This window comes from Aethina tumida, chromosome 3 (genome assembly GCF_024364675.1).
Source record: "Aethina tumida isolate Nest 87 chromosome 3, icAetTumi1.1, whole genome shotgun sequence".
Taxonomy (NCBI): Eukaryota; Metazoa; Arthropoda; class Insecta; order Coleoptera; family Nitidulidae; genus Aethina; species Aethina tumida.
Genome location: NC_065437.1, coordinates 5,403,295 through 5,415,446, shown reverse-complemented (window position 1 = coordinate 5,415,446; position 12,152 = coordinate 5,403,295). Strand labels below are relative to the sequence as shown.

At 33.9% G+C, this 12,152-nt stretch overlaps 1 protein-coding gene across 3 annotated transcripts in view; it reads left to right on the top strand.

Annotated features, from left to right (window-relative positions):
- LOC109598888 (homeotic protein ultrabithorax) overlaps window positions 1-12,152 on the top strand; it is a 124,975-nt gene that overhangs the window by 82,253 nt on the left and 30,570 nt on the right. Inside the window, exon 2 of one of the 3 annotated variants that reach the window (XM_049965488.1) lies at window positions 11,953-12,008. The exons of the other annotated variants lie outside the window; for them this stretch is intronic. Within the exon in view, the coding sequence (XP_049821445.1) occupies window positions 11,953-12,008 (56 nt within the window). The remainder of the gene's footprint in view (window positions 1-11,952; window positions 12,009-12,152) is intronic. 3 annotated transcript variants of the gene reach the window in all.

Here is a 12,152-nt window from a genome sequence, read left to right as displayed (position 1 = left end):
TCTCTGGGTAAACCGAAGTCACGAAGTGGAATAATTCATTCATTTATGTTAATGCACGTCGAAACAAATAGATTTACGGCCAAGTCGAATTGTTCAGATATAAATGAGGCAGAAGAACGAAAAACAAAATCGCAAAATGTAGGTCTAAATCCTAAGTATCAGTTCAATGCACTCCACATTTCCATTAAGGCCGTATTATATGTTATATTTTGCACTTTTTATCTGACGGTCGCAAATATACTTCAGTTGGAAATTATCTCGACACATATCCAATATAAGATGATTTACGCGACTCCTGGAACTCCTTTTGTACAATAGTTCCCATGTTTTTATCCGGTGGCGGTTTCCGATATCGCTCAATAATATAAGCATTATATTAGTTTGATTTAGTGGCCCTGACTCAGTTCGCGTTTGAAAAACGTACATCGAGTTCAAGACTGCAATATGCCACTTTTTCCGAGAGGCGGGGTTGTGTTTATCCATGTCTGGTCAAGACATAAACCATACATGCGGTGGAATGATGCCAAGTTGATAACATTAAATTATTTCGCAACTGTATGATTTCTTATTTGTGTGACTTCCTGTGACTGACCAGTATCATGTTATTCATAAACTTGAGGTCTTGATGCGAGTTACGATCGCAAAAACTCCAGACCGACAACACGAACCGTAAACTAAGGTGGTTTAGGTACTTTGTAGTTGGACTCCAGAAAAATATGGTCAATATTTTTTAAGATTACGACCGTTGTTTTGGGGGGGAAATGTTTCATTAATAAATTTCCCTCCCGTTGTCCCAATGAGAACGTGTTCCCAACTGATAACGACCGACAAGTAATATTTGCTTTGTGAGAGTCTATAGAGCGGTATAAAGGTTTTGCGAAGTCAACTGTGTGTTTTAGTGTCTTCTATATGCCTTATGGCGCGTCCAGAACCGTATCCATTGATTTTAGAAAACACCACCCGTTTTTTATGGACTTACTTGTTTATATTTTAGAATAATTAACGCCAATCAAACTAATTTACGGCTTAAATATTCAATTAATTCATACACGACTGCATAATTTACTGCAATAACTAAGTCCAAAAGAGATTTATTTTAGTGTGGCTTAGTTAACACCTTTAAACTTTTAATTGCCACGCCGTATATCATTGTTGTACAACCTTCTAACATTATTACACTTAAACAAGACGGATTTTTATTGATTTAAATGGGTAAACGTCTAGAAACGACTTCAAGTCCAGTCCTGATCGAGTTCTCCTGAACACATGTTGCAGGAATGCACGAGTCGATGTCTTTATGCAGCCTGGGCAGATGCCTATGGAGATATCATACTTGCTAAGGGAATGACAACTGCTGATCCTCACAAATCAAATGTGCAGTCTGTCCTGTCACCGTGTCCCGATATGTGCCAGTTCAGTTTTTTTTTTTGATCGAATCACAAAATTTGATGCGACAAAAGAGTGAACGTACAATTATAATCTGCATAATATTTCCATCTCGTTCGTCCGGGACAATAAAACCTGTTAATCTTTGTAATCCCGCTACCTCGGCAAAAACATTTTGATGAAGTAATATATATGTGGTCGTTCCGTTATGTTTTGAATCTCATTTCGAATGCTCCCCATAAAGCACATCGACCGTATAAGTCCAAAGCTCCTTTAGGCAGCTTTATGAGTTTCTAAAGTATGGGATTTTCAGAAATATTGCCCTTATAGACAAAGGTTTATTGCAATGTCGAGCCTATATCACCGACTCCAAATGGTGACAAACTATGTCCATACATCCTCATATGTAGGAGCAGGACGGGAGCACGTGGACCTTCCTCCGACATTCTGAAACGTTTTTTATTGCGAATTTAGGGGCTCGCATTATTTCCGATAAATTGCGTCGGCTTTATTAAATTGCTCGACGTCATATCCGTTCAATTAAATAATCGAAAGACGTCTCCAATCTGAGGCAAGCAATTAAACTTTGAAGTCACAACATTCCGCGTGTATTACAAACCATTGTAACCTTTAAAGAGAATGGGCCGCATTTTTTACAATAGGCTAGAACACGACCGCAACCACTTGTCAATTCTGTGTTGCACAATCGCAGAAACCAAGGAAATCTGCGGACGGAATCTGTGGTACAGAAAACTGGTGTGAAGCAAAGGTAATTAATTAAGTGGGCCCGTCAAAAAGGGCAATTTTGCAATTAAATTTACCGTAAACCAAAATATGGTCGGTACCTGGCTTCTTTACCTAAAAGTACCAAACCGCAGAACAAGAGGCAATAAAAAATACAGTAAAATATTTTTACCACGCTTATAAAACTATGAAATCGTACGTCTTAAGGTGCAATAAAAGGTAAAAAGTAACGGTACCATAATATCGGTTGTAGTTTACTTTTCTCAGAAGTTACATAGATTAATTTAAGGCCGTTTATAATTCGTAATTTTTGTCCGGACTTCTCCAAACTCGTTCCACGGTCGGCCGTTTAAAATTTCATGTGTTTATTCGGAACCAGTTTTGTGTGGTACGCACGATAGAAATTAATTCACCCCGCTGAAGCCGCTCTTTTCTAAATTCCTTAATAATTCATTATTTCACATGGCTGTTGAAAATGTTATGATATACCCGAAGCGCCCGACCAGTTTTATCATAATGACTCGTCCAGCATAAAAATAATGGCCGGCAATTTTTTTCGTTTTATGATAAACTGTAATTTTTGTGGGGTTCCACCATAGTTTCCTTGCCTCAGTGTTAACACATAATTTAACGTTTTTTCTTCTATCGGGGAAGATTGCGTTTAACACCCACAAATGCATAACCTTTAAAGTTTAAACAGACCCATTATCCGCCATTAAATTTTTAAACAACTCCAAAGAGGTTTTGTGCGGTCACGTTAATTTTGAGTAATTGAAAAACTTAATCGAAAAATGGGTTTAAGTATAGGTGGTGGGAAAATCAATTTTGCGACGCTAAAAATTAACGGTTTACAACTTTTCAAGTACACGATACAGGTTGTTATGAAGCACACATTCAATTTAAATGGACAAAAACAATTTGGTTCAGTAAATACAACCCAAAAGGAATACAAAACAATACGTATAAGTTCACCCTTAAATTTAATAAGGCAGTTGCGCCGATGCCGAGGCGGTTTAGAAAAAAATTTTTATCGTGATGATTCCCTATTTTATGTGGGGTGTGGCAATTCCCGGGGCCGGGAACTCGCAATATTACCACATACAGCAGCATCTCGCCCCGTCTTTCCCCGGGTTTCTCCTCAAGATACGTGACCACAAAGATAAATTCGGGGTGTTGGGAACGGGAAACCGTCCATTGTTGGTGGAGGCTGAACTCTGATATATTGCCCGGTTTAAAATCGCATTAATTTGTCGCTTATTATCAGCCAAACCGATTAATTATTGTTTATGGAAGTTTTCGCCCGATTCCGGTTGGGAGGAAGATTTTATCTACGGACAAATTATACACCCACAAATCAGATTTAAGAGTGTTTCCTTGTGAGTGATCCAGATGCAGAAGTCGGAAGCACGGGAAATCCGGGGGCCGTAATGAAAAATGTCCGGGCACGGATTCGAACTAATTGAGAGCGGGTCTCGTATTGTGTAACAAATGCTGTGACTTGTGGCCAGTTGCTTAGTTACGGGGTGCGATGTTCACTGACTAACGTCCGATGACCAGCGTCGACTTTATGAGCTTACGGACTTCAATAAATTCCGAGTGCCGGTGCGCTCCGGCCGGCGCAAACGGACTCTTTGATTTTATTTATTTATTCATGAATTATTGCCTTCCATTCAATGGCTCGTCCCTATGGTGACAATGTGGTTATTTGATATTCTGCACCGATCGACGCTGTGTCGCTTGTTAACTTTTGATTGGTTTATAACGAACGGGATTTGGTTCAATGATTTTTATCACCACGTTCCTCATTATACCCTCGTTCTCGCCAACACCACATCCGTCACCAAGCCATATGCCATAGTTTTTCCACACCTCAATCAATACCTCCATCCACACAACAACAACAACAACAACAACAAGTCTTGTTGTGTCATGTGGGGATGACCTCATCATTGTCTTACAAAGAGCCAATTAACTCGAGTGTAATTGGACGCAGGATTTTTTCGGCTGTGCATTTTGTATACGATTGTGTAACACTTTTTAAAAGGCCCATGCGTTGTCCGGCCACGTTTAAATATGATTTACTGACTAGCTGACTCGTACGTTCTCAAGGCTACGTCTCCGTTGATTTATTAGTGCTTAAAAAAATTGTGGTACTCTCTCTCTACACACACGGTTATGGTGGAACGAGTCGTGGTATTTTGAGACTCAATAAATATTGTTATCAGGGAGTAATAAACGAGTTCCCGAAACGGGTATGATTGAAAATGGCTCATTTAAATTTGAGGCGACGTGTGCGATTTGCATATGATAAAACGAAGGGTCCATTTACGTCGCGGGAGAAAATGTGAACGAGGGGAGATAGAGCGTTAAGTAATAGAGCAGTTTGTTATTTAAAGCATCTGAGGAGGTGTTATAATAATGTCGTATACAATTTAAGTTGGCCATGCATTCGGCGGCGCGATAAAAAGCACAATAGCTCTAAGTTGATGGAAGGGGGCGATGGGGGTGGCGGCGTGTTTTGTCGGGCGGGGAGCGTTGTTCCACAAGTAATGTAGCCAAGCGTTGTAGACATTATTAAGCCCCGTAGTTACTCACATTGCGGTTCCAGGGTTTGAGTTATGCCGGCACTGCAGACTAATGATGCACCACAGCCACGGCACACAGGCAGCCTCCACCAACCGCCTCCGCTCCAGCCCGCCACCCCCTTTTCCACACACAAACGGTTACAACTAACTCCGCGATGTTAAATATAACAGCTTTGTTGTTAATTTACGGAGCCGCTGTCTGGCTCTATCTCTCTCCCTCCGCGCTTTGTAATAAAGCACGAAATATGTGCGGATCGTTCATTAGGGGCACTGAAACATTTTTCGGTTGTAACTTTCGCACAACCACATCCGCTTCGCTAACACTAAACTATACTCAATTATCCAATTACTATTGCGTCGATTTTCTGACGGTTCCGACTCTATAGTGGTAAGTGGTTTACCTGTTGATTTCTACCTTTTATCCTTGCTTCGTCTGCAATTTGATTAAAGCCCGTTGCTGTCCATGTACTTCCTTAACAATTGCAGCATAAATTCCTAAAGAGTATTTAACCTTCAATTATCTATCTGAAGCAGAGGTTTTTGGTGTGCGGTAACGGTAGTTGGCTAGTCCCGTGGACCCTAGCACGTTAGCGAGCGTAGATAACCTTATCGAATAGCCGTGAAGAAGTGCTGGATTGGCCGAGTAATAAGAACCAACACACAACCGGTTCTATATAAGGCCCATACACGACATGTCTTGGCTCCTGTCACAGGCATTTCCTTCGCTAATGAGATGGAATTGGAAGGACAAACTCTCAGATTGTTGCTGTTCGCCACTTTTCTGCTTTTTGCCATCGCACAAAAAAAAATACGACCGAATAACATTACTTATAATAATCAGGGCCGGATCCTGCGGATTCTTTGCATGCTTTCCATCTTAATATGTCCACCACGTTTTTTGTACTTCTGGCAATAATTTAGAAATTATTACAGGAATTCTCTTATATACAAATAGTATTTAATGGAATGAATGTATTAAAAAAAGGTATAAAGAGTACCGAATGAAATAAATTGATATTTTTCAAAACTGGGTAATACTTTTGGTAGTACTTTAGAAAATATTATTACATGTAAATACTACTTTTTTAATACTAGAGGTATTAAAAAAGGTAGAAAACAATGTGTTGGATGAGTACCGAATGATAGAAATTGAAGTCTAAATAACAGTACTTACAATAATCAGTACCATATCCTGTAAATTCTTTACATGCAGTCAATTTTAATATAACCATCAGCTTTTTTGTACTTCTATTAGTACTTTGGAAATTATTATTAGAATTCTATTACTTGCAAATACTATTTAATGAAATGAAATGTAATAAAAAAGGTAGAAAGAAGTATGTTGGACGAGTACCGAATGACAGAAATTGATATTCTTAAAGACCGAATAACGTTATTTATAAAAATCAGTTCTATATCATGTGAATTCTTTACATCCTATCAATTTTAATATGTCCATCACCTTGTTTGTACTTCTGGTACTATTTTAGAAATTACTATTGAATTTGTCATACATGCAAATACTATTTAGTGGAATAAGATATGATAAAAAGGGTACCGAATGATAGAAATTGATATTTTTGAAGACCGAATAATAGTACTTATAATAATCAGTACCACATCCTGTGAATTCTTTATATCCAGTCAATCTTAATATGACTACCAGATTTTTTGGACTTCTAGCACTATTTTAGAAATTATTATTAAAATTCTATTACTTACAAATACAGAAAGAAGTATGTTGGATGAGTACCGAATGACAGAAATTGATATTCTTAAAGACCGAATAACATTATTTATAATAATCAGTTCTATATCATGTGAATTCTTTACATCCTATCAATTTTAATATGTCCACCTCCTTGTTTGTACTTCTGGTACTACTTTAGAAATTACTATTGAATTTGTCATACATGCAAATACTATTTAGTGGAATGAGATATGATAAAAAAGTACCGAATGATAGAAATTGATATTTTTGAAAACCGAATAATTGTACTTATAATAATCAGTACCACATCCTGTGAATTCTTTATATCCAGTCAATCTTAATATGACTACCAGATTTTTTGGACTTCTAGCACTATTTTAGAAATTATTATTAAAATTCTATTACTTACAAATACAGAAAGAAGTATGTTGAATGAGTACCGAATGACAGAAATTGATATTCTTAAAGACCGAATAACATTATTTATAATAATCAGTTCTATATCATGTGAATTCTTTACATCCTATCAATTTTAGTATGTCCACCTCCTTGTTTGTACTTCTGGTACTACTTTAGAAATTACTATTGAATTTGTCATACATGCAAATATTATTTAGTGGAATAAGATATGATAAAAAGGGTACCGAATGATAGAAATTGATATTCTTAAAGACCGAATAATAGTACTTATAATAATCAGTACCACATCCTGTGAATTCTTTATATCCAGTCAATCTTAAAATGACTACTAGCTTTTTTGTACTTTTAGCAGTACTTTATTGGAATTCTGTTACTTGCAAGTACAGAAAGAGTATGTTGAATGAGTACCGAATGACAGAAATTGATATTCTTAAAGACCGAATAACATTATTTATAATAATCAGTTCTATATCCTGTGAATTCTTTACACCGTATCGATTTTAATATGTCCACCACTTTTTTTGTACTTCTGGTACTACTTTAGAAGTTACTATTGCATTTATCCTACATACAAATACTATTTAGTGAAATGAAATATAATAAAAAAGTACCGAGTGACAGAAATTGATATTCTTGAAGATCGAATAACAGTACTTATAATAATCAGTGCCATATCCTGTTAATTCTTTACATGCAGTCAATCTTAATATGATCAACAGCTTTTTTGTACTTTAGCAGTACTTTAGAAATTATTATTGGAATTTCTATTACTTGCAAATACAGAAAGAAGTACGTTGGACGAGTACCGAATGACAGAAATTCATGTTCTTAAAGACCTAATAAATATTATATATAATAATCAGTTTTATATCCTGTGAATTGTTTACGTCCTATCAATTTTAATATGTCCACCACCTTTTTTGTACTTCTGGTACTACTTTAGAAATTACGATTGAATTTATCCTCCATCCAAATACCATTTAATGGAAAGGAATAATAAAAAAGGTACCAAATGAAAGAAATTGATACTCTGTAGTACTGTTAATAATAAGTAGTACCATATTCTGTGTATTCCTTACATGCTGTTAATATGAAAATGCCTACGAGCTATTTTATATTTGTGATAATATTTTAGAAATTTTGTGAGATGCAAATAACATAAAATTGGAATGAGATGTAGTAAAAAAAGGGTAGATAAGTAACATAGTATGTCGGACGAGTCCCGAGTGGTAGGAATTGATATTCTTGAATGGAATTTTTTTGCGTGCGGCCGTCCGCCATCAAAAGAGCTTCCGAGCTTCATTAATCCGGATAGTATTCGAGGCACACAATTATTGGCAAGTTCTAATGGCGTTTCGGAATTAAACAAGTTCGAGCCGTATAAAACATGCGGCGAACGCCGGCTGAATCGGCGACAAGTCCGGGGACGTATGAAAAATGTATCGAGACGAAAACTGATTGGCCGTCCCGTTTTTGTCCGTAGTCGGAATCGGCCTGTTTTCTGTAGTCGGACGACTCTCATTATAAACGACATATAGATGGCTTTTTTGCCGCTGAATCGCTCAACATCCCACAAAGTAGTACCGTCCATCAAAAAATTAATTAAAAACATAATTATAGAGACCGGTTGCCGGGACAAAAACCTCCGCATTGTTTTGAAGACTGAATCGCTTGACAAAGTAAATCACATCCGACCGAATCAGGTTCGCCTTGTGCTTTATAAAATGCGGCACTGTAAATATAAATAAATGAATTGAAAATATGAAAACAAAGAACGCGATTTATAAATAATTCCACTTAGTAAACTGAAAAAGCGATTTGAATTTCATAAGTCGGCGTAAATCTTTAGGCACCATAGAAGTTGGTTTCGTCGGTGGGTGCGTCTTGACGCTTTCAAAGTATAATTTTAGCATGTAGGGTTACAATTTAATCGAGGCCCCTCGATTTATGCGTTTCACATTTGTCTTATTTATGACGTTGGCTTGGCGGCGCACATTTATATATCTCTCAACGTGAATTAGTTTTCGAATCTCGCTCGTATTTCACATTTAAAAATAAATCTCTCCACGCCACGAACACCAGAATTAATTGCTAAATATATTATCACTTGCACCTCTGCCTGCATCCTGTGCATAGGAATGATAAAGAAATTTCTAAATAATCCGGCTGATGTGTTTATTGGCTGAAACCTTTTGCCGTGCAACGAGTTATAAAAATGATAAATTAATCAACGTTATATTCCAGAATGGATTATTTATTATCCTACTACTGAAATAATTTCCTAAACTGAACAACAGCCTGTGGTGCATCTCTGTTTTTTTCTTATTACCATTTTTAATATTTTTTTATTAGAATTTTTGCAAATTTTGGTTATTTTTAGACCACATTTACAATTATCAGTGTATAACAACTTAAAAACGAATTAATAGAACCCTTCACTCGTAAAAACATTGATAAAAAATTGTTTGTTATTCTAAAAAAAATAAATATAACCATATTATGAACATAAAACTTATGAAAATGTTGAATAAATTGACTCTAAAAACACGTATCAGTATAATTTAGGTGATGAATATTTTTCTCAGTGTAATTTAGGTGATGAAGATATTATTTAAATATTTTTCTGTGTATTTTTCAATCTATAGATTTTTTTCAATTTTTTATGTTTAATTTAAATATTCTTAATAACAATTTGTCTAAAATTTAATTCTGAAAATATGTATCAGTGTAATTTAGGTGATGAAGATATTTTTTAAGTATTTCCCTATGTAAATAATTTTTTAAAATTTTTATGTTTAATTTAAATATTTTTTAATAACATTTTATTCGAATTTAATTCAAAAAACATGTATCAATGTAATTTAGGTGATGAAGATATTAAAATATTAATAGATTTTTTTGTAATTCTTATGTTTAATAATATTTTTTGATATTTTATTAAAATTTTTGAAAATTTTGGTGATATTTAGACAAATTTGGAAATAATTATCACCATTGAAAAAAAAAATATATATTTTTTTAATCAACTTCAAAATGATTTAATGGTCCTCTTCAACCTGAAAAAATCAGTGATATTGGTAAAAATTATTTATCGTTCTAAAACTTTAAGTATAATAATATTATGAACTTAAACATATGAAAATGTTGATTAAATTTAATTTTAAAATATCAGTGTAATTTAGGTGATGAAGATGTTATTTAAGTATTTTTCTGTGTATAATTCATTCTATAGACTTTTTTCTTGTTTAAATTAATATTTTTTAATAATTTTTTTTTTAGAATTTTTACAAGTTTTGGTGACTTTTAGAAAATTTTGGAAATAATTATCACCGTACCTTTGCCATGCTTCAAAAAGAAAAAAATATGTAAGAAGTTTTCACCCTATATAAATCAGTCTCATTGATAAAAAATATTTATCATTCTAAAACTTTAACTGTAATAACATTATGAACTTGTTGAATAAATTTAATTTAAAATATCAGTGTAATTTAGGTGATGAAGATATTATTTAAATGTTTTCTTGTGTAAAATTCTTTATATAGATTTTTAAAAAAAAATTTTATGTTTAATTTAAATATTTCTTAGTGATATTTTATTAGAATTTATCTAAAATTTAATTAAAAAATGGGTGTAATTTAGGTGATAAAGATATTATTTAAGTATTTTTCTCTGTATAATTCATTATATAGATTATTTTTTGCTTCTTATGAATAAATTAATATTTTTAATAATATTTTATTAGAATTTTTACAAATTTTGGTGATTCTTACACAATTTTGGAAATAATTATTATCGTACCCTTGTCATACTTCAAAGAGAAAAAATATGTAAGACCTTTTCAACCTGAATAAATCAGTCTCATTGATAAAAATTATTTATCATGCCAAAACTTTAACTATAATAATATTATGAACTTAAAAAATATGAAAATATTGAATAAATTTAATTCAAAATATCAGTGTAATTTAGGTGATGGAGATATTATTTAAATATTTCTCTGTGTAAAATTCTTTATATAGATTTTTTTTTAAATTTTTATGTTTAATTTAAATATTTTATTAGAATTTATCCAAAATTTAATTAAAAAATGAGTGTAATTTAGGTGATAAAGATATTATTTAAGTGTTTTTCTCTGCATAATTCATTCTATTGATAAAAAATTAAACAAAATAAATTAAATTCTAAGTATATGAATGGGTGTAATTTAGGCGTGTAAATGTTTCCCTGTGTATAATTCAGTCAACAGATTTTTCCTTGCAATTATTGAGATTTTTGTTATTTGTTGAGCCTTTCAAAGGATTTTTGGGAAAGTTATCAGAGAACCCTGGTCATGAATCAAGTAAAAAAAAAACATGTTGCACATTTCCTTAAACAACCAATCTCAGCAAATATCAATTGATTTATTGCATCCCTTTACCCTAAAAAACTTTCTAAATTGATCTGTACAGTCGGTAAAAAGAACTGATTGTAAAAAAACCCTCCTCAACAATAACCGGTGCCTTCGCCGAAAGAATATTTCACAGTTACCTAGAGAGAAAGCGTTACGAATTCCGGCCGTTTTTTTTATTTTTTTATTTTTTGGTCCATCCGACAAGAATTTTTTGGACGATTGCGATTTTGTCGCCGAATGCCGAAACGCTGGGCCGGACCCGTTGCGTCCGGCAATACAATATGACAGCGCTATATCAATTAAATATTGACAGTGCACATTAAGTATGCAGGTAACATAATTTAAATTTATGCCGAATCACGTACTACGTTTAATCATAGATTAATTATATCGAAACGTATAACATTGAACGTTGGGCAAGAAGTATTAAAATTAATGTCTCTGTACGTTATATTGGTATTGGAGGCCCGAATTTACTTGCGAAACTTCCAAAACGAAGATTGATGGTAATAGGTTGTATTTGTCAGTGAACGTAGTAAAATTAGATTCGCCGACTAAACATAATATTCCATTAAAATCCTCGGTGGGTCGGTGTCTTTTGCTGAAACTGAAATTAGCATATAGATAGAGTACGAAACGTACCCCCCAATGTATTAGTTAATGTATTCGGTGTGTGTTCTATGACATGTTTACTAATCCCCTGTTATTTATTTCAGGTAAGATCCATTTGATAGTAATAGTAGTGGAAGCTGTAAAGACCGAAGAACAAAATGTGAGTATAACGAAGGTTAGAAGATAAGTCAAAGTGGGTCTAGAATGTTTGGCTGATGAGATGGGTGGTTGAAACAAGAAGGAAGAGTTTGGTCATTGCGGAGGAATTTGATTTAATAACAGGAAAAGGACGGGAGTCCACCAA